This window comes from Silurus meridionalis, chromosome 19 (assembly GCF_014805685.1).
Source record: "Silurus meridionalis isolate SWU-2019-XX chromosome 19, ASM1480568v1, whole genome shotgun sequence".
NCBI lineage: Eukaryota > Metazoa > Chordata > Actinopteri > Siluriformes > Siluridae > Silurus > Silurus meridionalis.
The window spans coordinates 8,037,741-8,065,339 of record NC_060902.1 but is presented as its reverse complement, the minus strand read 5'-3'; the positions used below and the strand labels follow the sequence as shown (position 1 = coordinate 8,065,339).

Genomic DNA, 27,599 nt, shown 5'->3' with positions numbered 1-27,599 from the left:
TCTTGCATCTTACATCTAAGGTGAGAAAACCAATGTCGCGACGAAATCATCCCACCAAAGGAAATTATCATTAATTAAACAATTAATGCATAACCAAGACACGAAAACATATGCAGCCCTATTGGCTGGCATACGGGACAATCCCCGCAAACAAGGAAGTATCTTAAAAAACTTACCTTGATGCATGATTTTCCTTTTTGGATATTGCCGAAAGTATCCCACTTCTGACACCAAAACTGTTAGATTTTTATCATGCCCAAACGAAACTTAATTCTTGGAGAGGTTTTCCATACAATCTGCGATGCCCGTAGGCCTTTCTGATCAGGGAAGAATCACACCGCACACAGCAAATGCTTCCTCTTCAGTTTATTGCAGGCAGCAGAACGTATATATACACATACAGAGAAAAGAAACCTGACCTAGTTGTTTCCTGTTTAGACAAGAGGATATACTAGCTGGAGATGTGTGAGTCCAGATAAGACTTCCTGTTTACCTTACAGACTAACATCGTAAATATTCTATAGACACTGAGCAGACAAAGGAATGTGTGTGAAACAGTGTGAAAACCATCTTAACACTAACACATTGTAACACCAAAACTTGACCTACCTTTTAAAGTTGATACTGATACTTCATCCAGTTCATCCATTATTGCACCTCTCTTGTAGTTCCTATAAGTTTTTCTCTACCTAGCAGGCAGGGAGACCAAAAATATAAAAGTTTTTTTACTTTTACAAAAGCTATATATAATAGAAGGTAAAAACCAAAACATCCATGAATCACAGAAATCGAAAATGCTTTGGTGTAAACAGCACATACTTTATACTTAGTGTAAATATATACTTTGTAATGGAATATGTAAACCTAACCTTAGCAGAAACCAATCTAAGCGGTTCGTCAGTCATCACCTGTTGTTCTGACCTTATTGACAGATGAAAACACAGAATTATAATGAGGGGAAACTATGTGTGTAAAGTTAGTCATTGTTGCTTTGTAACATATTGAGAAGTGTTGTTAAATTTAATCCTTTCTGTGTATTGTAATTAAACTGTGTAGGTTTTAACTGTTGAAGCAGTTTCTTATATATCGATTGAATTGCATTACTTCGTAAGTCCCCTCACTCAAGTTATGATTTGGTAATTACCAAGCACGTTTGCCACTGCCCACCAGAATATCTGTGATTGTTTACCGGTGCAGAACGTTGGGCAGTTTCTTTCCACTGCTTGTCGTATAAGTATAATTTATTATTTTTTTTGTGTGCTAGCAAGACTTTCTGCCATTAGTGAAAGTTTATTCTCAGTGATAACAAATATGTTAGTGAAAATCCCTGGTTATCACAAGTTCAAAAGGGAATCTGCCTGTCTTTGGACTTATAAAATACATTTACGTTATAGTCATTATTTTGTTTTGATTACCAGCCTTATGAGATTTTATATTTCGATCGAGATCTGTTAGCATATGAAGTTGCTGTACCTAATCTTGCCCAAGCAACAGAAGTTATAGATGCCTTAATCCGATGTCATACTATCCAGCGAATTTCAAAGCAAGTGTCTATGTCTTGACAAAATATAATCTGAATTATGCAATTGCACTTAAAACTGGAAATTAATAAATTGTAATAAATAACAACCAAGATTTGAAATAAATAATGAACAAGTCAAGTGATTACCGAGCAGTTTTTTTACTGGGCAACCTTAAAACAAGAGTCAAGTGTGATTATTGAGCATTTTTACTGAGCAACCTTAAAACAAGTTATTATAGCTAAAATAAAATCTTAAAACATACAAGGCTGGCCTGAAATTGTGTCTCTGACAGGAAATTTGTTTACTTTGCAGATAAGATCACTAACTTTAAGATTTTAATTAATTAATTAATTAAGAAAATAAAGATAAATACTCAAAACAATCATAATAATCTTACATAATCTGCTCTTGCATAGTATTTTATTTATAATTATCATTATGATTTTATGGCTATAAATAAGGTTGTAAGTCTTGACTAGATGAAGAGTTTTTGCAGTGTAAGCTTTATCTCGTGTTTGAATTTCTTCACCAAGACCTCAAGAAATGTATAGACTAGTCCTGAGTTACTGGCATTTCACTTCCTCTGGTCAAGGTAAGTGTGAGTTCTGACCTGTCGTTCATTAACAGCATTAACTTCAGCAGTTTGAGCTACAGGAGCTCGTCTCTTTGACCGCACCACATGGACAAGCCTTTGTACCCCACGTGCATCAGTGAGTCTTGGCCGCCCGTGACTCTGTCGCCGGTTCATCACTTTTACACTTTTAATAGATACTGAGCACTGCAGACTGGGAACATCCCACAAGAGGTGCAGTTTTGGAGATGCTCTGACCCAGTCATCTAACCATCACAATTTGGCCATTTTCAAACTCTCACAAATTCTTACGCTTGCCCATTTTTCCTGCTTCTAACACCTCAATTATGAGGACAAAATGGGCACATTCTACCTAATACATCCCACCTACTAACAGGTGTCATAAAGAAGAGATAATCAGTGTTATTTACTTCACTGGCCATAATGTTATAATGTAATAATGTTATGCCTGGTCGGTGTATATTATTGTTCATTTTGTTTATTTTTTATGTGTGTTTTATGATTTAGGTTACGTTAGATGTTTTTGAATAGGCTAGGAACGAAATCTGCCTGCTTCAACCACGCACATTTACAGCATTTAGCAAACGCCCTTAGTGACATACAAAAGTGCTTTCACTCTCTATTAATGAATAAATCAACAACGGTTCCCTATGTTGTAGACTTAGGATACCATCAGCCAATTTTGTTGAGAGAAATTATAGCCTTTTTTTAAATAAACAAACACAAAACAAACAAGTAGATTTTTACCCATCATTATATATAGGCTGTGACTCCGTTGTTCAGACATCTGGTGAAAGTTTATTCCATTACCTCAGGAACAGTGTCTAGATGTATACCTACACATTTGCAAAATGCACACATTTTTGCTGGAATTTGCATGAAATAAATCAGTAAACAAGTTTTAACCATTGCTGAAGGACATTACTACAGGAGCTCTTGGAACTTTCACTGGACATAGGATTTAATATAGACTCCAGTTTCGCTGTAGTGCTTGTATTTTGTCAGCACTTCTGCATCACTGTTTTTGTCCTGGTAGTGTTGCTGTAGTTCCTTGTCTTCCTTGTCTGTATGTATTTCAGAGCTACCTGTTCCAGCTGCTCCAGGGTTTATCCTTCTGTCACAAATTGTATGCAGATAAAATATGTTCAGTTGCAATTTTCCTAAATAAACCAGTTGTGTTGATTAGTAAGTTATGTTTTCATTGTAGGTTGTGACTTCGTGGTATAGAGCACTAGAAATTCTTAATAATTTGTAAATGAAACAACTGTAAATGAAAACCATACGCACACTGTCTTGTGTTGTCTGTTTGCATTCTCTTTTGTCTGCACTGTTTACACTTGGTTGCACATGATGCACTTAATATGGCTGGGATACCTTCAAAACTTTAGCCCTGTGTTCTGTATGCAGCTCAATGTTGTGTGGTGTGATGAAGCTCTATGTTGTTTTAAGTAGTGCCAGCCTCCAGCTATATATGGTTAAGATGACAATAAAAGCTTCTTGACTTGACTAATACCAACCCATATGTAAAAACTGACCCTGATGCATATTTTTTTTAAGCTAAAATCCCAGTAAGTGATCTTTAAACCAGTAGAGGAATATTTATTTTTGGTTTGCCAAAAATTCTCACTTTTGATAGTTCTGAATTTTTTTTTGGTAATTGTTGATTTTATGCCTTTTAAGGCAGGTTTTTAATCCCTGTTTGATAATTATACATAATATTGTTATGAAAAAAATACCCTGATGTGCTTGTTTTTATTTGGGTTCAGCATATTGACTAAGAAATGTTTTTCGATTTTAAAAAAATATCTTGAATATGTGCATGTTGATGTAATTGTATTTGATTTAAAATTTTAAAATTTGATTTTAATGCTTTTATTCATTGAAATCATTAAATCGTATATACTCCCATATAAATTCTCTCTAGGCATATTTAATAATGTTATGTTAAGCCTGAAAAAAGTACAATATCTTAAAATAGGTGTCATTATTAAACATTTGTTTTATTGTAATCCTATAATAAGAAATATCAGATATTAATTATATTTGAATAGTAATCCATGAGTCTTTCATGAGGATGTACACTTATGTATAATACATAAGTGTGTTGTGTGCATGTAACCTTCATGAATGTAACATGCATAACAAAAAGTCCTCTAAAGTAGTTTAAATGAAGCCTGATATGTCTTTTTTCATTTTAATTTGGTTCATGACCTGTCTAGATTTACTCAAATTGAGAGTTGAACAATTCCACATGTAATACTAATGCCATTTAGGAGCACACCTTATTCTAAGGTCATTGATGCACTTGGCCCCACTACTGGGAATAAAATGATTGACCATAGACCCATAAAAACCAAGAAATTGTTATTTTATTTTCCTTAAAAATTATACATAGAGGGGAAATCCCTGATGTATTTATACAATGAAATATATATCTTTCATTTTAAATTTCGATGCAAAATATTTAATTTAATGTGAATCTAATTTAACTCCAGGATGAACAGAGCATAACAGAAAGCACTTTCCATTTCTATGGGTAACTTCCTGCACTTGTCAGAGAGCTAGATGATAATCTTGGATTTTAATAATGTTTAATCGAGTGGAAAATATTGTTTTTTTGTTTGCCAGTATGTTTCCAGGTAGTACCTTTCATTAACTACATTATTACACTGACATATTGTGGGACCTTGATGAATATAATGTGTTTGTGTCGCTCACTGGACAAATGCTTGATTTAAACTTGGAGAATTTAAAGGCCAAATCAGCACTTTGAATTACAGATAATGTCTCTTAAACCATTCCTAATCTGCTGAAAACATGCCATCAGGGTGTACCGTTTCTGTAAGAAAGGATTCCCATTCAGTTGTATTTCCACGCTTCACCACTAGAGGCAGACAGACAGTTTTCCAAGCATGACAAGTTGCCTATGACGTCACAGTGCACCGTCCTCCATCAAGAGTATAAAAGACCAGAACTCAGCAGTAGCATGCATTCAGCATTACACAACCAGAGAAGTAGAATGTCAAAGCAACCTTCCCGCGAGTATCCGCGCCCACGTGGCAGAACTTCCCCATTCCAGCTTAAAGATTATAAGGTGAAATACCCCACACAACGTTCACGTTAACAAGAAGAGACACAGCAAAACAAAATGAGAGATAAATCTAGTGTGTTACCCCCTGATTATAGTGATTCTTCATAGTGATTCTTTATAGTGATTATTAATTAAACGTAATTGGTATCAGTCCTGATCAAGAAATACGTTACGAAAGTATTTAGTTAGCCGTATTACTTAAGCCAGTGTTAACGTTTTTTTGCGCATGCACACGATACAGACATGTAACCTATATAGAACAGTGTGGTGTGAAATAAGATGTACAATAATTTCTTCAGTGTAAATCAAGTGCATTGCAGTCATGCCACATTAAAAAGCATTTCACTGCCCATTAACAACCATAAGTTTACTCAAGGCAGAGAATCAGAGAAGGTCCTAAAAGCATCATTATCTGATAAGCAGTGTCTTCTATTTAAGGCGCACTTCATTTCTAAGCCTTTTTTCCTACTGTATTGTACCTTTTGCTTGTATCAAGTACTTTTTACTGATCATAAGGTCAGGGGTACAAGCTCCAGCATCGCCAAGCTGCCACTGTTGCCCCCTGTGCAAAGCAATGAACACTATCTGCTCCAAAAGCACTATATCATGGCGACCCTTTGCTTGTATTTCATTATACGTAAGGAGACTAATTTCCAATATGTAAAATATATATCCCATATTTCTTATGTAAAACCAATTTTTTTTAACTCTGATCTTTACATGATTCTCAGCTCAGTAGTGAAACCAGCACATTACTGTGTCCATATTTTTTTGAACTGTGTTCAAAATTTCACAAATCTGAAAATCTATTTGTATGTAGCACAAGGTGCGTTAATGTTTGTAACTGTGCTTACAAAAGGTCACGTCAAATGGCTGTATATGTACAAGAATAACAGAAGGCCCGGCAGCATCTGTACCATCTGAGACGCTTAAGGGACTTTAAACTACCCTCTCAGGTGCTTAAGACTTTCTACACCTGCACCATTGAGAGCGTCCTGACGGGTAGCATCACCTCCTGGTTTGGGAACAGCACCATGCAGGACAGGCGAGCCCTCCAGAGGATGGTGCGTTCAGCTGAACATACCATCCACATTGCGCTCCCTGACCTGCAGGACATCTACAGCACGCGGTGCAGGACCAGAGCCAGGAATTTGTGAAGGACCTCAGCCATCCCAACTTGCGTTCAGGGAAACGCTTCCGCTCCCTGAAAGCGAACACAGAGAGAATGAGGAGGAGCTTCTTCCCGCAGGCCATTCGGTGTTTAAACCAGGAAACACCCAGGATCTAAAAGCTGGTCCACTCTCTCCATCATCACACTTCTTCTCTGTACATATCTCACCTTTCGCACCACGACACTTTAAACTCTGGACTTGCACAGCAAAGTGCACTTTATATTTATTTATTTTATAACACACCATACCGCACACGGACACTTTATGGACACTTTGCACCACACCATACCGTGCACAGACACTTGCGGACCCTTACACCACACCATACCGCACACGGACACTTTATGGACACTTTACACCACACCGCACACGGATCTAAAAGCTGGTCCACTCTCTCCATCATCACACTTCTCTGTACATATCTTACCTTTCGCACCACGACACTTTAAACTCTGGACTTGCACAGCAAAGTGCACTTTATATTTATTTATTTTATACCACACCATACCGCACACGGACACTTTATGGACACTTTACACCACACCATACCGCACACAGACACTTACGGACCCTTACACCACACCATACTGCACACGGACACTTTATGGACAACCCACCACTAAAATTGTCTATTGTTTACACTTTTTCTTATATACATTCTTCTCTTTGTTTCACATACATATCCTTATATATCCTTTATATCTTATATTCTTATATTTTATTTTATATAGTTTTTTTATACTTTATACTTTTTTTTATCTGCTTCTTTTCTTTTTCCCCATCCTATTCCCCTCATGCCGGACCGTCGTATAAAGCATTTCACTGCATGTCGTACCCTCTATGTATGTGTATGTGATGAATAAAATTTGATTTGATTTGATTTGATTTGATTTGATGTTGCGATTAGGATTTTTCCTGGCAAATGAACAAAAAGAATAAGAATTTGATTGTTTATTCAGATTTGACTGCAGATAAATAAAAGTTTGTTTTCTTACCAAACCCTAACAGGCTGCATAATTAACAAAAAAAAGTAATGCTTGTTGATTTTTTGTGTTTTTTTTTATAGTTATGGTCCTGTTTAAATATCTTTTTTTTTTTTTTTTTGCTACAGTGTCATTACTGAGTTTTTAAACCTGCAGCAAATACAGAATGCAGCAATTCTGTATGAAACTAATCATTACAACAAATGAATATCTGTAGGGAGCACATGTAGTATTTGTCTGATGCTTTGCATAAATTTGTGCTTGATGAAATACATATTTTCTTGTGTTTGTGGTGGTGTTTGTAGTTAGCTGAGCTGAAGCAGGAGTGTGCTATCCGGGGACTGGAAGTTAAGGGAAACAAAGGAGATCTAATTGCCCGGCTGCAGGCGTACATTGATGAACATGGTATGTATGTGTGTGTGGAACCGCTTCTCTTATTTTATATCTTAATTCACATTCGGGGAGGTTTTGTGAGATGTTTGTGTTTAGTTGCGGACTAACTCCTGTGCCTTTTTAGTTTTATCACTCCAGTTCAAACACCAACTGGCTGAATGAAAGTCATTTTATTAACTGTGAATGAATTTTATAATGCTTATATAAGAATAAAAGGCTACTTCATGTAGCATGTCTAAACACAAGGTGATAATAAAGTTGATATTATACGTTGTAGCTGTGGCCTTGTCAGCAAAATGTATATAAAATGTGTTTGAAAGTGTTTTGCTTGGTATGTTACGCTGTATTTCTGTGCATATTGATGAAAACAGAGTAAAATTACCGAACACTAGGATTCTTTAGATTTTTTCTGTCATGTGAAGATAGTGTTGGCTATACAAGCACAAAGATTTAGTTTAAATACATTTTATTTAATTTTAAAAGTTTTAAATTATTCAAATAAGCAAAAATCTTTGTCCTCAAATTCACTCGTGTGGGTTCATTTTCATTTTTTAATGTCTTCTTAATAAGCATTTTTAGTATATAACTATTAAATGTTACATTTTCAGATGTTGTTGTCAATGAGGAAGACGTCTTAGAAGAGTTTACTGAGGTAAGTCATATAATAATAATGCAAATGTAAAAATCTTGGTCAAACAATGTCAGGGTTTCCCCTCCGAACAAGCCAAGATTGAGTTTTGTATTTCCCTCCTGTCTGGTGACGCTCTCTCAACGGCCAGCATGTTGTGAAGCGCCAAAAAGGGCGATTTTGGCTCATTTACCGACTTCATCTGGCTTCTAATGTGGATGTTTGGGATGAATGCGGCGGATCGCCAATACAGTCCACTCGAGGATGAAGGTGCTCCAGTCATGAGTTCTTCAGTGCGTGCGTCTCTGTCCCCAGACACTCCCTGGTGCGCAGCTCCATCCCAGAGCTTCCATGAGCGCGCGGCTCAGTTCCAGGATTCTCCAAGATGCGCGGCTCTGTTCCAAGGTTTTTCTCCGTTCCAAGGTTCTTCAGAGCAAGCGGCTCTGTTCCAAGATATTCCCAAGTGCACAGCTTTGTTCCAAGATTCTCCCAGGTGCGCGGCTCCGTCCCAAGGTTATTCAGAGCATGCGGCTCCTTTCCAGAGATTTGATGAGTGTGCGGCTCTGGTCTCCGCCGGGGATGCCGCTCTGCTTCTGGTCTCCGCCGGGGACGTCGCTCTGCCTCTGGTCTCCGCCGGGGACGTCGCTCGGCCTCTGGTCTCCGCCGGGAATGTCGCTCGGCCTCCGGTCTCCGCAGTGGATGTCCCTCGGCCTCCGGTCTCCTCCAAGGGCGTTGCTCCGTTCCGGGTCTTCGTGCTGGGTGTTGTTCCATTTGTGATCTCCGCAGAGGATGCCGATTAGCCTTGGGCTCTTCCTGGTCTTCCCCTGTTCCACGGCGATGCTCGCCGGGGCTCCTTTGACCCTGGGCGGTTAGAGAGGCCTTCCTCAGAGTGCCCTGGCCCGCCTGGCGTAGGTGGGTTTTGGGGCGTCGGGTGTCGCCCCTGGAGGGGGTCATGTCAGGGTTTCCCCTGCTACGCCCCCTCGGTGGCTGTCAGGGTTTCCCCTGCCACGCCCCCTCGGTGGCTGTCAGGGATCCCCCTGCCACGCCCCCTTGGTAGCAGTCACACTGCCTCCGCTATGCCGCGCCGGCTTGATCCCCGACAGTTGTGGCTCGTTAAGGAATAGAAAATATAAACTCACGTTCTCGAGTCACAGGCTGTCGGTTCTTGAATGTCATGCTGGTGATTCCCGTGGCTGCTCGACCGCCAGCATTCCCCACTGGTTCTGTCTCCGAACTCCGTTCTGTGTGGATTACACTTTGCCGTTGGGAGTTGTACTTTCGTTTCCGGATTCTACTTTCGTTTTGGATTTCTCGTCTCGAGCGGATATCTTTGTTTGTTTCTCTCCTCGACGTGTGTGTTTTTGGTTGAACTGTTTCAATAAAGACCATGATTGAGTTATTTCCGCTTCCGCGTCATCAGCCTGACAAACTGTCTGGGTGAGCATTTTAAAACTGAAGTTATCTAAGCAGGTTAACCATAACCTTTGTATTTATGATGCAAAAATACTGTTTTTCTATAGGATTACTGTACTTATATAGGGAGCACATAAAGCATATCCTAAAATGTTTATAACATAAAAAAAATCCATTAGGAGATTTAGTAGTTTTAACTTCAGCATTCAGTTAAATTACACACAGTCCTTGAGTAAAGCTTTGTTAAAGGCAAATCAATTTTGTTTAGGAGGCAGCAGCACCTGAGACAAAAGCTCCAGAAGAGGCACCGGAGGCAAAAGCTCCAGAAGAGTCACCTGCACCTGAGGCAGAAGCTCCAAAAGATTTACCTGCACCTGACACGTATGTATATTTTCCTGAACAAGACTAAGAATATGTCGTTTGTGATTCCAGTTATAGTTCTTTCCGTATTAATGCCAAGTTTGTACAGTCTAGTTTTGTCCAGCATGTGGTGCTGTATCTGCATTTTCGTGAAGTGTTACAAGCACGGTTCATTTTCATGTACTGTGCACTTATTACATGTGCATAATAATAAATGTAATATTTTAAATGCATGTAAGTGACATAAGTAATTTTTTAATATTCAACCTTAAAACACGAGAGATTTTATTGATTATTTCTTAAGCTGTAAAAAAAAAATGTCTTAATTTTCCTTAATGATTTTTAATAGAACCCCATTTCAGTATCTTTAGTGTGTGTAATGATTTTTATTATGGCACTGTGACAAGCAGTGAGCAAACTAACCTAGTAACTATAATATATTGGCTAGCCAAATTGCGTAGCCTCCTTTGAGCTATGCTAGACCAAGGGTGAACAGTTGAGTGCGTAAAAAAATGGCCAGTGTATCTGGGGTTCAACATTCCAACCAAACAGAAGACTCATCTCAAAGCCATTTGAAGAATAAATTCAGCAACTCCCCCTGTTTTTCTGGAAAGAAAATGTGCAACCACACTGGCCATTTGTAGATAAGATTGAGGTCCCCTGAACTAAACAATAAACAAAAGATGGCATCAGTAACTTTTAGATATTATGTTTATTTTTAAGCTTCTTAAGCCTAAAAGAGTAGTTTAATGTTAAATGTACTAATCTTTCTGTTTATTACTTTGTTCAGGGAGGCAACGAAGAAAGTTATAAAAATCAACCTTTCGGAATTGGCTTCTGAGGTATTTTTTTCTTACATCACTAAGTGCAAGCAGTTTAATACACTGAACCGGTGGATTTGTTTTACCAAGCTTTTAAAATAGAGCTTCATTTGTAATAGCCTTCTTAAGCATTACAGGCAAGGCACTCGTTATTTTTAGTGAGTTTGCTAATTTACAAAAAGTATAAATTTATATTTGTAGCATAAAGAAAAGATTCATATATCCCTAGAAGCCTAAAAATAATCTATCTATACTGGAATTATTCATAAAACTTCTTCAAGTGTTAAGCTTGTGTCAAAAAACTTAATTCTTTTATATTCAATGATGAAAAATTCCCACTTTGTTTAAAGGATCTCTATACCACAGACTGTCAGGGATCCACCTGCCACGCCCCCTTTGGTGCCTCTATGCCTCCGCTCTCCCTGGAGTTCCAGGCATAACGATGCACACCTGAAGCTTACCATCACTTCACCCCGCTCCTACATAAACCCCCCACTCACATTCACTCCCCGTTCATTATTATATGTGTTGGACTTCGCATTCCGGTTGTCACACATTATTCCTCTCATTCGTTCCATTCGGACTCCAGAATCCCGTACCGGCTGCGCTTCTTCTCCCCGTACATCTCGGGTCAGCTACGATTTTCCCAAAGTGCACCTCGGACTCTCTCTCAACCGAAGGACTGCTGTGTGCGTGTGTGTGCGTGTGTGCGCGCGTGTTCGCGTGTGTGTGTGCTTGTGTGTATCTCTCTCTTCCTCGTACTGGTCATTAAAATCTGAGCGAGCTATACTCCGGCTTCCGCCTTCTGTTGCGCTTGCACCCTGACAGAATAACGAACCTCCTGAAAAGGATTAAAAAAAAAAAAAAAAAAAAAAAAGAAATGATCGGGTTGCTGCCGTGGTCCCAGCGTGATCCAAACCTCGGATGGAGGATTTGCTGTGCGACGATGAAGTGACGGCCAAGCTCCGCCTCTGGAAACACCCCGGAAGCACGCAGCCGATTCATCCTCGCCGGCTCAGGAACGTGCAAGAACGGCCGCGCCACGCTCCCCTGCGAGTCTTATGGAATTCCCCGCTCGCTTTTCCGGCGATATGGCGGAGTGGAGCGTTTTTATATGGAGCGTGGGTGAATATATGAGTTTCTATCCCTCCTCTTACACCACCAAAACAGCTAAAATCAGGCTCCATATCTCCCTCTTGTCTGGAGATTCTCTCTTTCTCGCCAGTAAGCTGTGGAGCGCATTTGGTGGGGATTTCTGCTCGTGTACTCATTTCATTGAGCTTCTCACGGGGATGTTCGGGATGAATCCGGCATATCTGCATTGCAACCCTCTCGATTCTGAGCAGACTCCGCCCCAGGGTTTCCAGGAGGACATTTTTCCACTCCAGAGTCCTGAAGAGAGCTCCGTTCCGCTTCAGAGTCCTGAAGAAAGCTCCGTTCCGCTCCAGAGTCCTGAAGAGAGCTCCGTTCCGCTCCAGAGTCCTGAAGAGAGCTCGGCTTCGCTCCAGAGTCCTAAAGAGAGTTCGGCTTCGTCCCAGGACCTCCAGGAGAGCTCGGCTTCATTCCAGGACCTCCAGGCGAGCTCCTCTCCGCTCCAGGACCTCCAGGCGAGCTCCTCTCCTTTCAAGGACCTCCAGGAGAGCTCCTTTCCGCTCCAGGACCTCCAGGAGAGCTCAGCTCTGCTCCAGGACCTCCAGGAGAGCTCAGCTCCGCTTCAGGTCTCCACAGAAACCTCTCTGTCACAGAGCGTCTCCGAGAGCTCCTCTCAGCTCCAGCATGTCCCCGAGAGCTCCTCTCAGCTCCAGCATGTCCCGGAGAGGTCCTCTCAGCTCCAGCTTGTCCCGGAGAGCTCCTCTCCACTCCACAGCGTCCCCGAGAGCTCCTCTCCGCTCCACAGCGTCCCCGAGAGCTCCTCTCCACTCCAAGGTCTCCAGGCGAGCTCAGTTCCGCTCACCGATCTCCAGGACAGCTCCGTTCCGCGCTGGAGCTCCCCGGAGCACTCGGCGCAGCCACAAGGCCACGAAAGGGACGTTGTGCCACCGCCTGGCCACAAGAAGGACTCCATGCCGCCGCCCGGCCGGGAAAGGGACGTCGTGCCGCCGCCCAGCCGCAACAGGAATTTTGTGCCACCGCCCGGCCGCGAGAAGGAGGCCATATCACCTCCGTCCGCCTGTGACGGTGGCATGGCAACCCACAGCTCCTCCGATGGCGACGTCTCTCTCCTGAGCTTCCCCGTTGGTGACGTCTCGCCCCAGAGCTCCTCCTTTGGTGACGTCTCGCCCTAGAGCTCCTCCTTTGCCGACGTTTTGCCTCAGAGCTCCTCCTTTGGCGAAGTCTCGCCCCAGAGTGCCGCCTTTGGCGACGTCTCTCTCCCGAGCTTCCCGTTGGTGACGTCTCGCCCCAGAGCTCCTCCTTTGGCGAAGTCTCGCCCCAGAGCTCCTCCTTTGGTGACGTCTCGCCCCAGAGCTCCTCCTTTGGTGACGTCTCGCCCCAGAGCTCCTCCTTTGCCGACGCTTTGCCTCAGAGCTCCTCCTTTGGTGACGTCTCGCCCCAGAGCTCCTCCTTTGGCGAAGTCTCGCCCCAGAGCTCCTCCTTTGGTGACGTCTCGCCCAGAGTGCCGCCTTTGGCGACGTCTCGCTCCCTTGCTCCCTTGGAGGCGACGTCTCGCTTCCGAGCTCCCCTGAAGGCGACGTCTTGCTTCCGAGCTCCCCTGAAGGTGATGTCTCGCTCCCGAGCTCCCCTGGAGGCGGCGTCTCGCCTCTGAACTCCTCCGCCTCTGAACTCGCACCGTTTCGGACCTCCGCTGGGAGCATGGTTCCGTCCCGTGACTTTGGGATGGGCATCATCCGGTTCCTGCGCTCTGCCTGGGCTGTCGCCCCGCCTCAGGTCCTTCCCGGCCTTCTCCGGTTCTCCGGCGGTTCTGACCAGGTCCTTTTCGACCCTGGACGGTCACCAGGATCCTCCTCCGAGTGCCCTGGCCCTCCGAACATCTGTGGGTTAGGGGCGTCAGGTGCCGCCCCTCGGGGGGGTAATGTCAGGGATCCACCTGCCACGCCCCCTTTGGTCCCTCTATGCCTCCGCTCTCCCTGGAGCTCCAGGCATAACCACGCACACCTGGAGCTCGTTGTCACTCGTGCCTCCGCTTTTTAACGATGCACACCTGAAGCTTATCATCACTCCACCCCGCTCCTACATAAACCCCTCACTCACATTCACTCCCCATTCGTTATTATATGTGTTGGACTTCACGTTCCGGTTGTCACACAAGATTCCTCTCATTCGTTCCATTCGGACTCCAGAATCCCGTACCGGCTGCGCTTTTTCTCCCCATGCATCTCGGGTCAGCTATGCTTTTCTCAAAGTGCACCTCGGACTCTCTGCTTGTGTGTGCTTGTGTGTATCTCTCTCTCCCTCATACTGGTCATTAAAACCCGAGCGAGCTGTACTCCGGCTTCCGCCTTCTGTTGCGCTCGCACCCTGACACAGACTTTACTTTGAGGTGTGCCATTCAAAGCTAGCACCTGGGTTTGGATTGCACTCCATATTGTGTATTATAAACATTATTCTTCTCTTTATATAAGCATAACATCTTTCTTCCTACTGATGTGAACACATTATCTAGGAGTTAGACACTGCCCTGGTGGTTTAAAGGGCTGAAATAGAAAACCTATTTTCTGTGGTCACCTAAAGTAAAGTAGCAAAGATTTAGTGTGAAAAGCATTTTGAGGTGTAGTACTTCACTCTGAAATATAAACCATAAAAGACAATTCATCATTTTTTTTCCAAGATTATTTTTCTGTTTAGCACCTTTAGGCTGTACTAGAAATGAAATAAAACGGGTGTATTTCTTTAGCTTCAGCCAGGTGGAGTCTAAAAACAGCATCAGACTTCGCTTTATTGTTATGGGGGAAAAAAGATTTATAATAAAAAATATATATATATTATATAATAATATATATGAATAAAAGCATATTTATTTCTAAAATAATGTATAAATTGGATCCCTGATAAACATTGCCAATTTAAGGTAAGCATTGAAAAATAAATATTATTATTATTATTATTATTATTATTATTATTATTATTATTATTATTATATTATTATTATAAATATTAATAACCCCCAAGTTTAGAGGTTGAGGTACTCCTAACTGACTTCAACACAGTCTGAATCGTACGAAAGTCCTAAGAGTTATTGCATTATAATTTTTTTTTCTTTCTTGTTTTGTCGTGATCACAACACGAAATGTTCTTATGATCTTTACATGATATAAGTTGTTTTCCACACACCCGCTGAAGCATGGTTCTGGTTATTATCCATCATGCTGCCTCTAGAACATGCTCTTATGCCGCATACACGAAAACCTGTAAGTACTGATCAGGAGGAAACAATGTTTGTCTAGATCACATGAAAGAGGAATACATTATAATGCATGGCCTTTTAGGACTTGCGCAGAACGTACTGATTACTTTCCAAGTAATGATTTACATCCTCTGAGGTCCTCAGGTCTACATCGAGAAAATGAGGAAAAGAGCAGAGCGATTTGGTATGAGCGTCTCCCCTGTGTACAAGAAGGTAGGTTATAGTTTATTGGTGGAACATTATGACATATGAAGTTATGAAACAGTAAATATTTAAAATTGAATTCTGGATGAAACACCTTTCAGGGAATTGTTATTAAGACCTGATGGCTAAGTTAGGGCAGCCAACCTAGTAATGTTTAACACATGTCACTGAACACTAGTTGGCACTAATTCCTTGCTTTTTTTATTTAACATTTTTTTAATTCATGTCCACAATCATCACTTTGACACCATCTATCAGTAGGCAGTCATAGGCAGACAAACATCAGACCAGAGATAAAGTGCATGTAACAGGTTTGTTTGTAGAAAAAAAAACCCAGCCACTTATTCATTTAGACAGAACATAGGTACCGTATTTTCCAAGCTATAAGCCCTACTTTTTTCACACACTTTCAACCCTGCAGCTTAAACAATGAAGCGGCTAATTTATGGATTTCTCTCAAGAGAAATTGTTTTGAAAGGAAGGAGGAAGACGGTGAACAATGACTTTCTTGGTAGGCTACTGTTTAGATACAGGTGTCTACACTAAAACTAATGAACTTTACACAGGCTTCTATCTGCACAAATTTCAGCTAGAATTTATATTTAATTGTAAAAATTAATTGTAAAATTAAGTGGGTGTGGCTTATATTTGGGTACTTGTTTTACAGCAAGATCTATGAGCTCTCTTCTTCTCTGTGGATCTGATGTTTATGCTTGATCGCTGCCAGATAATGTTGTTTGCTCTTTTCTTAATTGCTCATGAGCAAGCAGACCCTAATACAGTGGTACTCCGCTTATCGACTTGCTCGGACATCAAACTTTTCGCTAAGCGAACAGTTTTCGACCGAAATTTGCACCCGCTGAATGACCAAATGCCTGCATTTTTTTTTAATTTATACTTTTTACTGTATTATTATCAGAAATCCACCTGCCACGTCTCCTTCGGCAGCTGTCAAAACCTCCGCTTTCCCTGAAGCCCCCGGCTTCAACAATGCACACCTGGGGCTCATTATTCACTCATCCCCAGCTCCTATATAAACCCCTCATTCAGCCACACTCCTTGTTGGTTATTGTTGGTATGTGAAGGTGTTTGGTGCATGTTTGTCTGTGGTGTCCCTGTCACACATATTTTTCCCTTCCAGACTCCATGCGCTCCCCACAGCTGCGCTTTCTTTCCAAAGCGCACCCCGGATTAACTTTTTACTCCCGTGCGTTCGTCCGTGGACCTCGCCCCTTCAGGGCGTACAACAGATATCTCTCTCTCATTTGTTGGAATTCTATGGACTGCCGTGTGTGTGTGTGTGTGTGTGGGTGTTTTTGTGTTAAACTCTCCGTTTTTTCGTCAAACCAAAGCGAACTGTGCTCCAGCTTTGCCTCTGCTCATTACGCTGCTTAACAATTATATACAGTATTATTTATGTACCTGTATTAATACTGCTAAAAACAGGGCAAAAATTAATAAATGGGTATTGGTGGAGGTCGGAAACGGATTAATTGGTTTTCCATTATTTCTTATGGGATAATTACATTCGCTCTTCGACCTTTTCACATTTCGACCGGTTTTAAGGAACGGATTAAAGCTGATAAGCGGGGTACCACTGTACCTCCCTTTTTGTGAACATGAACAAGTAGTCATGATAAAGCAACTTACTACTTTCAGATTGCACATTATGATCTTGGGCTCCACACTGTCTTTGTTTTTCCAGGTTAACAGGCTGGTGCTGGTTTTATAAAAGTTTTGATGCTATGTTTATAAAGAACTTTTTAATGGTGCCACTTGTTACTTGTTACATTAGTTGTTTGGCTTGTCAGATGCTTTAAATTTTGATTTAGATTAATAACCTCTACTGCTGTTTTATTAATGCATTAATCTGCATCTAGATGTGATTCCTTTGTTCTCTGACAGCTGAAAAGCAAAATACTATCATAAGTTGACAAGACATTAGTGTATGAAGCTGACTGACAAAAACCTCACAAAGATCTAGCTTTTATTGTGGTTTAATGTGTGCAATACATAAAACAAATACTGTCAGAGTAGCTTATTTTAGCTTGCTAGCACTTGTTACTTTTGAAAATTCTAATGATGTCATTACAAGTCATATGGTCAACTTGATATTTCATTCTTAAAGTGAAGCTTCGTGTCAGTGTTAGATTTTACTAGATAAAGATAAGTACCTTTGTATTGCAAAGATGGGAACTGAGATCTGAGGCAGAGGGCCTACGGGTGTGCGATTTGACGAAATGTGAAAACGTTGGCATTTTGATAAGGTAATTTTCTCGTGACAGAGCCAGGCTCTCCCATGAATCAAAATGCATCACGTGTGTGTGTGTGTGTGTGAGAGAGAGAGAGAGAGAGAGAGAGAGAGAGAGAGAGATGGAGGGTCCTGACACCTGTATCTGCATGATTTGAGAGCTTTATTTTGTGATCAATAGAATATTCATATACAAGAAATATATATTTTTTAACACACTTGAGCACATATTTAAGGTCTCTATTTCTAGCAGCAGTATAAATGCAGTTATTCCGGCAAGAGCGGAAGAGCCTGAAAACTTTGAAAAAAATACATATTAGTGGCAAACACATTTACTTGATGGAGTCTTCTGTTCTTTGTGCAGTTTCCAGAAGAAGAAAAGCTGAAGAAGAGGAAGGAGAGATTTGGAACTGTGACCAGTGCCGCCTCGGTTGGAGCTTATTATTTAGAGGTAACCATGCCTGAGGTTTTATTATAATTTCTTTTTTACATTGGAACACGAAGCTAGAATTTATATTTGAATTATATACTTTTATTTTACTTTAATTAGCGTAGCCCCTCCTAAACATCAAGAAAATAGAAGAATTAACAAAATAAACTTTAGTCTGGAATTTGTTCAATTCCACGTTTCTGAATAATTAGCTGCAGCATGAAACACCTGGATACCACCATATGCATATGTACACTTCATGCATGATCGTGCAACAAGGGAGTCATGTAGTGGCATCATACTTCAGTCATAGACGTTCTCAATTAGTCTCAAGTTTCCCTTGTGAGTATTCATGCTCTGCATTTAACTATGGTAGGTTCTTGTGTGAATGAATCTAGGATTTCTGCCCAAGTTCATATAAACCTCACTTTGTGAATCAGTCGTGTGCCCTTGTAGCTGTCAGCATTTCCTTCTGTGCCCAGTGCGTGCCCCACTAAGTTATTTATAACAGATGGTAGCCAGGTATGCCCATTCCCCAGCCCCCACCCACACACACACACCCAGTGTGGGTTGGACTCAATATATACAGATCTGGACTGTGAAATATAAACCATAAGAGAATTTTAGGCTGTACTACAAATTAAATAAAATAGGTGTATTTCTTTAGCTTCAGCCAGGTGGAGGCTAATAACAGCATCAGACATCGCTTTGTTGTTATGGGGGTAAAAGATTAATAATAATAAAGAAAAATAAATAAATTAATAAATAAAAAAAAGTATATATATATATATATATATATATATATATATATATATATATATATATATATATATATATATATATATATGTTTAACCCCGCGGCTTAAACAACAAGCGGCTAATATATGGATTTTTTCCTGGATTTTTCCTGGTTTCACAAACTTCAAGCCAAAAAACTGAGCGACATAAAATTAGACCAATGAAATTTCCGAACGGAAACGAAAAAACGCACCTCACCTGTGTTCTGAGCTGCACGGCATCGGGAGAAAAACTTTCAACGGTGGCGCACGACGATGACAAAAGATAAACTCCCCAGAGAAATACAGTGGTACCTTGACCTACGAGTTTAATTTGTTCCGTGGATGAGCTTGTATCTCAATTTGCTCGCACATTAAATCAGTTTTCCATATTGAAAATACTTAAAATGGCATTAATCCGTTCCAACCCTCAAAATGACACCCCGTTGTTATGTTTCATGTTATTAAAATACATTTCTAAATAACAAATATTGTATAAAACCATAATAGAAAGAGTATGTAAAGATAAAATAAGGTTTTATTCAGTGTATTTTCCTTGGAGATTTTGGAGACTTGAGCTAACGAAAATGCCGGTGGGGTGTGTGTGTGTGTGTGTGTGTGTGTGGAGGGGAGGGTATAGGCGATAAGCGCAGGCGGAGGGAAAACTCGTTTTTTACTATCATTCCTCTACACTACTTATCCCTAAACTTAAAAATTTTTACTTTTTCTTCTTTGCTTATCTTAATTTTCATCACAATCTTTGCTTTCTGGCTTCGCTTCGCCATCTAGCAGCGGCGTCTCGAGCTCATACCTCAATTTTTTGCTCGCGTAACAAAGCAAAAAAATCGACCGAGTGACCACTCGTACCTCGGAAAACTCGTACATTAATGCACTCGTAGGACAAGGTACCACTGTAGTTGTAGTTGTGAAAGGAAGAAGGAAGACAGTGAACAATGACTTACTTGGTAGGCTACTGTTTAGATACAAGCCGTTGTAACGCGTTGAGTCTGGGTCAAGGGAGAGCTCACTAAAACTCCAGTTGCAACAGAAATCACATAAGCACAGACAGGTTTCCAAAACTCGTGCTTTTTTATTTTTCTTGGCAACAGCGTTATGGGTTAGTCAAAGAAACTTAGAAATGAGCATCAGAAAATAATAAGGACATAATCCTTGGTCTCCACACACACAGTAATACCAGAAATGCAGTGGCAGGCTATTCCCAAAATACCGCTATGCTCCTAATAGAAGCGCAACATATTGCATTTAGTGTCTTTCGTTAAAGCCTGTGTAAAGTTAATTTGTTTCAGTGTAGACAGGTGCGGCTTATTTATGTTAAAAATAAAAATCTTTGTCAAATTCAGTGGGTGCGGCATATATAAGGGTGCGCTTTATAGTCCGCTTTATAGAAATTACGGTGTATATATATATATATATATATATATATATATATATATATATATATATATATATATATATATACTGGCGATCAAAATTAGAGAACAATTTATAAACAATTGAACAATTCTGAAATAATGTCATCTTCACTGCTCAACAGTTTAGGGAGTTTTTGCCCTGTCTATACCATGCTACCAGAACACTTTTTCCACAAAATAACTAAGGCATTTCCAAAAAAAAAAACCCATTATTTTCCAGAAAACACACTGATCAAAATTAGAGAACACTTTCAGATACCTCCCAGTTATTGGTGTTAATCTGGTACCTGGTGCTAATTTCCTTGATTATCTGTCAACCCCTATTTTACTGGCAGCCTACCTTCCAGTTTCACTGACTCTGCAAGATGGTGGGCCGTTCTAAAGTGACTGAAAGCCTCCGGCAGCAGGTTGTCCAGATGAAGGCCAAAGGGATGACCCTATCAGCCATAGCAAGACAAGTTGGTCGTTCCAAATCTGTGATTTCAAGAATATTGAATCTTTACATCACAAACTCATTCAAGTCCGCCTGGCTGGTCGTCCACTGAAGAAAATACAAGAGAGGACAGAATACTGCGGAGGATCTCAATGGGCAATCGTTTCCACACTGCAGCTGGAAGTGCTCACCAGTTCAACGCTGAACAAGGAAAGGATCTGTCTCGTCATACAATGTCTCGACGTTTAAGGGCATTTGGACTGAAAGCCCACTCTGCAATGACCAAACCTCTCATTAGCAGAAAGAATCAAAAGGCTAGACTAAGCTTTGCTGAGGAGCATGTTGTGTGGACGGAGGAGAACTGGTCCAAAGTTCACTTCAGTGATGAAAGCAAGTTTCATTTATTTGGGTCTGATGGGAAACATTATGTTCGGTGACAAACTGGAGAAAGACTGAACCCAAAGTGTGTAAAGAAGTCAGTGAAAAGTGGAGGAGGAAGTGTCATGGTTTGGGGCATGTTTCCTGTAGCAGGAGTTGGGCCTCTTTTACAGCTACATGGCAGAGTGAATGCAAATGTTTATCAGAACCTTCTTCAACAACATATGGTTCCTTCCCTGCGTTCATCACCCAATCAGCCCGCAGTGTTCATGCAGGACAACACTCCATGTCACACAGCAAAATGGGTAAAGCAGTTCCTTGAAACTGAAAACATTGAAATAATGACATGGCCAGCCCAGAGTCCTGATCTCAACCCAATAGAAAACCTCTGGAAAATCCTTAGCGACAAATTTATGGCCAAGAAACCCACTACAGTCCCCGAACTGGTGCTGTCCCATGGCCGCAGATGTGCTGAAGTCATTCAGAGCAGAGGCCTGTACACTTCCTACTAATTGCTGACTGTTGTAACCCTCAGAAAATTTTGTTGTAATCTTTTTTTATGCTACAGTCATTGTTGTTCTCTAATTTTGATCAGTGTTTTCTGCAAAATAATGTTTTTTTGGAAATGCCTTAGATAATTTGTGGAAAAGGTGTTCTGGTAGCATGGTATAGACAGGACAAAAACTCCTTCAACTGTTGAGCAGTGAAGATGACATTATTTCAGAATTGTTTAATTGTTTATAAATTGTTCTCTAATTTTGATCGCCAGTGTATATGGAGGTTCCCTGGTGGTCTAGTGGTTAGGATGCGGTGCTCTCACCGCTGTGGCCCGGGTTCAAAGCCCGGATAAATTGGGGAGGGTTGCGTTAGGAAGGGCATCCAGCGTAAAAACGTGCCAAATCGAACATGCGGAGGATCCGCTGTGGCGACCCCTAACGGGAGAAGCCGAAAGATTTTTTTAAATATATATATGTACACTCACCGGCCACTTTATTATGTACACCTGTCCAGCTGCTTGTAACGCAAATTTCTAATCAGCCAATCACATGGCAGCAACTCAATGCATTTAGGCATGTAGACATGATCAAGACGATCTGCTGCAGTTCAAACCGAGCGTCAGAATGGGGAAGAAAGGTGATTTAAGTGACTTTGAACATGGCATAGTTGTTGGTGCCAGACGGGCTGGTCTGAGTATTTCAGAAACTGCTGATCTACTGGGATTTTTACGCACAACTATCTCTAGGGTTTACAGAGAATGGTCCGAAAAAGAGAAAATATCCAGTGAGCGGCAGTTCTGTGGGCGCAAATGCCTTGTTGATGCCAGAGGTCAGAGGAGAATGGCCAGACTGGTTCGAGCTGATAGAAAGGCAACAGTAACTTAAATAACCACCCGTTACAACTGAGGTATGCAAAAGAGCATCTCTGAACGCACAACACGTCGAACCTTAAGAAGGATGGGCTACAGCAGCAGAAGACCACACCGGGTACCACTCCTGACGGCTAAGAACAGGAAACTGAGGCTACAATTCGGACAGGCTCACCAAAATTAGACAATAGAAGATTGGAAAAATGTTGCCTGGTCTGATGAGTCTCGATTTCTGCTGCGACATTCGGATGTTAGGGTCAGAATTTGGCGTCAACAACATGAAAGCATGGATCCATCCTGCCTTGTATCAACAGTTCAGGCTGGTGGTGGTGGTGTAATGGTGTGGGGGATATTTTCTTGGCACACTTTGGGCCCATTAGTACCAATTGAGCATCGTGTCAATGCCACAGCCTACCTGAGTATTGTTGCTGACCATGTCCATTCCTTTATGACCACAGGGTACCCATCTTCTGATGGCTACTTCCAGCAGGATAACGCGCCATGTCATAAAGCGCAAATCATCTCAGACTGGTTTCTTGAACATGACAATGAATTCACTGTACTCAAATGGCCTCCACAGTCACCAGATCTCAATCCAATAGAGCACCTTTGGGATGTGGTGGAACGGGAAATTTGCATCATGGATGTGCAGTCAACAAATCGCAACTGCGTGATGTAATCATGTCAATATGGACCAAAATCTCTGAGGAATGTTTCCACTACCTTATTGAATCTATCCCGCGAAGGATTAAGGCAGTTCTGAAGGCAAAAGGGGTCCAACCTGGTACAAGTAAGATGTACCTAATAAAGTGGCAGGTGAGTGTGTGTATATATATATCAGGGATCCAATTTATACATTATTTTAGAAATGAATATGCTTTATACAGTATTGTTCAAAATAATAGCAGTACAATGTGACTACCCAGAATAATCCAGGTTTTTAGTATATTTTTTATTGCTACAGGGCAAACAAGTTACCAGTTGGTGCAGTAGATTCTCAGAAAACAAACAAGACCCAGCATTCATGATATGCATGCTCTTAAGGCTGTGCAATTGGGCAATTAGTTGAAAGGGGTGTGTTAAAAAAAATAGCAGTGTATGCCGTTGACTGTACAAACTCAAAACTATTTTGTACAAACATTTTTGTTTCTAGGATTTAGCAATCCTGTGAATCACTAAACTAATATTTAGTTGTATGACCACAGTTTTTTAAAACTGCTTCACATCTATGTGGCATGGAGTCAACCAACTTGTGGCACCTCTCAGCTGTTATTCCTCTCCATGATTCTTTAACAACATTCCACAATTCATTTACATTTCTTGGTTTTGCTTCAGAAACAGCATTTTTGATATCACCCCACAAGTTCTCGATTGGATTAAGGTCCAGGGATTGGGCTGGCCACTCCATAACATTAATTTTGTTGGTTTGGAACCAAGACTTTGCTCGTTTACTAGTGTGTTTGGGGTCATTGTCTGGTTGCAACAACCATTTCAAGGGCATGTCCTCTTCAGCATAAGGCAACATGACCTCTTTAAGTATTTTGACATATGCAAACTAATCCATGATCCCTGGTATGTGATAAATAGGCCCAACACAATAGTAGGAGAAACATGCCCATATCATGATGCTTGCACCACCATGCTTCACTGTCTTCACTGTGTACTGTGGCTTAAATTCAGAGTTTGGGGGTCGTCTCACAAACTGTCTGTGGCCCTTGGACCCAAAAAGAACAATTTTACTCTCATCAGTCCACAAAATGTTCCTCCATTTCTCTTTAGGCCAGTTGATGTGTTCTTTGGCAAATTGTAACCTCTTCTGCACATATCTTTTTTTTAACAGAGGGACTTTGCGGGGGATTCTTGAAAATAGATTAGCTTCACACAGATGTCTTCTAACTGTCTCAGTATTTACAGGTAACTCCAGACTGTCTTTGATCATCCTGGAGCTGATCACTGGCTAAGCCTTTGCCATTCTAGTTATTCTTCGAGCCATTTTGATGGTTGTCTTCCGTTTTTTTCCACGTCTCTATGGTTTTGCTCTCCATTTTAAGGCATTGGAGATCATTTTAGCTATATCATAACAGCCTATAATTTTTTGCACCTCTTTATAGGTTTTCCCCTCTCCAATCAACTTTTTAATTAAAGTACGCTGTTCTTCTGAACAATGTCTTGAAGGACCCATTTTCCTCAGGCTTTCAAATGCATGTTCAACAAGTGCTGGCTTCATCCTTAAATAGGGGCCACCTGATTCACACCTGTTTTTTCACAAAATTGATGACCTCAGTGATCGAATGCCACACTGCAATTTTAATTTAAAACACACCCCTTTCAACTAATTGCCCAATTGCACAGCCTTACGAGCGTGCATATCATGAATGCTGGGTCTTGTTTGTTTTCTGAGAATCTACTGCACCTACTGGTAACTTGTTTGCCACGTAGCAATAAAAAATATACAAAAAACCTGGATTATTCTGGTTGGTCACATTGTACTGCTATTATTTTGAACAATACTGTGTGTATATATATATATATATATATACTGTATGTGTGTGTGTGTGTGTGTGTGTGTGTGTGTGTGTGTATATATATATATATATATATATATATATATATATATATATATATATATATATATATATATATATATATATATATATATATATAAAGCATATTCATTTCTAAAATAATTTGTATAAATTGGATCCCTGATAAACATGGACAATTAAACTTGAGCATTGAAAAATAAATATTTATAAATATTAATAACCCCTAAGTTTAGAGGTTGAGGGACTCCTAACTGACTTCAACACAGTCTGAATCTTACAAAAGTCCTAAGAGTCATTGCATTATAATATTTTTTTTCTTTCTTGTTTTGTCGTGATCACAACACAAAATGTTCTTATGATCTTTACATGACATAAGTTGTTTTCCACGCACCCGCTAAAGCATGGTTCTGGTTATTAACCATCATGCTGCCTCTATAACATGCTCTTATACTGCATCCACGAAAACATGTAAGTACTGATCACGAGGAAACAATGTTTGTCGAGATCACAAGAAAGAGAAATATATTATAATGCATGGCCTCTTAGGACTTGCGCAGAACATACTGATTACTTTCCTAGTAATGATTTACATCCTCTGTGGTCCTCAGGTCTACATTGAGAAAATGAGGAAAAGAGCGGAGCGATTTGGTATGATCGTCTCCCCTGTGTACAAGAAGGTAGGCCATAGTTTATTGGTGGAACATTATGACATATGAAGTTATGAAACAGTAAATATTTAAAATTGAATTCTGGATGAAACACCTTTCAGGGAATTGTTATTAACACCTGATGGCTAAGTTAGGGCAGCCAACCTTGACAAGTTTAACACATGTCACTGAACACTAGGTGGCACTAATTCCCTGCTTTTTTATTTTACATTTTTTTAATTCATGTCCACAATCATCACTTTGACACCACCTCTCAGTAGACAGTTATAGGCAGACAAACATCAGACCATATATATATATATATATATATATATATATATATATATATATATATATATATATATATATATATATATATATATAAAATATAATACTTTCCTTTTTGTTAACATGAACAAGGAGTCATGATAAAACAACCTACTACTTTCAGATTGCACATTATGATCTTGGGCTCCACACTGTCTTTGTTTTTCCAGGTTAACAGGCTGGTGCTGGTTTCATAAAGGTTTTGATGCTATGTTTTTAAAGAGCTTTTTAATGGTGCCACTTGATACTTGATACATTGGTTGTTTGGCTTGTCAGATGCTTTAAAGGTTGATTTTAGATTAATAGCCTCTACTGCTGTTTTATTAATGCATGACACCTGTATCTGCATGATTTGAGAGCTTTATATTGTGATGAATCGAATATTCATATAAGAAATATATATATATTAATACACTTGAGCACATATTTAAGGTCTTTAATTCTAGCAGCAGTATAAACGCAGTTATTGCGGCATTCTTTTACAAAAGGGAAGAGCCTAAGCCTTTGAAAAAAATACATATTAGTGGCAAACACATTTATCTGATTGAGTCTTCTGTTCTTTGTGCAGTTTCTAGAAGAAGAAAAGCTGAAGAAGAGGAAGGATCGATTTGGAATTGTGACCAGTGCCGCCTCGGTTGGAGCTAATGATTCAGAGCTAACCATTCCTGAGGTTTTATTATTATTTTTTATTTTACATTGGAACAAGAAGCTAGAATTTATACTTAAATTATATACTTAAATTTTACTTTAATGCTTAAATATGGTTTGTTGCCCTTTTGTTCGTAGGCAAAGAAGCAAAAGCGAGTAGAGCGGTTTGGAAATGTGTGACTGACAACTTTTTTTTTTTTTTACTTTTTGTATTTTGTATTTTTATTTTTTTTGTTACTCAATGTGTTGCAAGTTCGTACAATAAACACCTGCCAAATTTCTTCACAGCTCAGTTTGTTTTTAATCTGCAGGGCAATTAGCATTTGTAATCTCTAACACAGGGGTCACCAACATGGTGCCCGCGGGCCTTTTCTGTAATAGCTCACCATAGCGCCGCTTACCAGTGACCTGCATCTATCTGCTTCCTACATTGTTAAATCATTGTTGATAATTATTGTGAGAAATCATTAATATGATTAGTGTCTTCACATAGATGAATATTATTAAGTATTAATAATAACAGAATTTAAGGCAAATTGAGCAAATGTTATTTCAGAAGTGTGTATCAAACTTGAAGCCCTTCACATTAATCTGTACCCAAGAAGTAGCTCTTAGATTTGAAAAGTTTGGTAACCCCTGCTCTAACAGATTGATTTAAAATAAACACCCAGAAAGACTCTTATGTACCGTATTTTCCGGACTATAAGCCGCTACTATTTTCCAACACTTTGAACCCCGGGGTTTAAACAACAAAGCGGCTAATTTATGGATTTTTTTCCTGGGTTTTTCCCGGTTTCACAAGCTTCATGAAACCAATTAAA

At 40.2% G+C, this 27,599-nt stretch overlaps 1 protein-coding gene and 1 pseudogene across 1 annotated transcript; one reads left to right on the top strand and one right to left on the bottom strand.

Annotated features, from left to right (window-relative positions):
* Window positions 1-27,599, bottom strand: part of LOC124402553 — a 311,654-nt pseudogene that overhangs the window by 188,290 nt on the left and 95,765 nt on the right.
* On the top strand, window positions 4,161-27,059 carry LOC124402554 (SAP domain-containing ribonucleoprotein-like). Its single transcript, XM_046875661.1, has 10 exons — window positions 4,161-5,209; window positions 7,667-7,766; window positions 8,363-8,406; window positions 10,064-10,176; window positions 10,946-10,997; window positions 15,484-15,552; window positions 18,159-18,245; window positions 25,765-25,833; window positions 26,699-26,800; window positions 26,917-27,059. The coding sequence occupies exons 1-10, from the start codon at window positions 5,042-5,044 to the stop codon at window positions 26,956-26,958; spliced, it is 846 nt and encodes a 281-aa protein (XP_046731617.1). The 5' UTR covers window positions 4,161-5,041; the 3' UTR covers window positions 26,959-27,059.

Bases quoted from the DNA above. Each gene is read 5' to 3' on its own strand.
- LOC124402554 (XM_046875661.1), top strand. From the start codon at position 5,042: ATGACGTCACAGTGCACCGTCCTCCATCAAGAGTATAAAAGACCAGAA. The intron at 15,553-18,158 runs GTAGGTTATAGT...TTCTTTGTGCAG, and splicing joins TCTCCCCTGTGTACAAGAAG to TTTCCAGAAGAAGAAAAGCT. The intron at 25,834-26,698 runs GTAGGCCATAGT...TTCTTTGTGCAG, and splicing joins TCTCCCCTGTGTACAAGAAG to TTTCTAGAAGAAGAAAAGCT.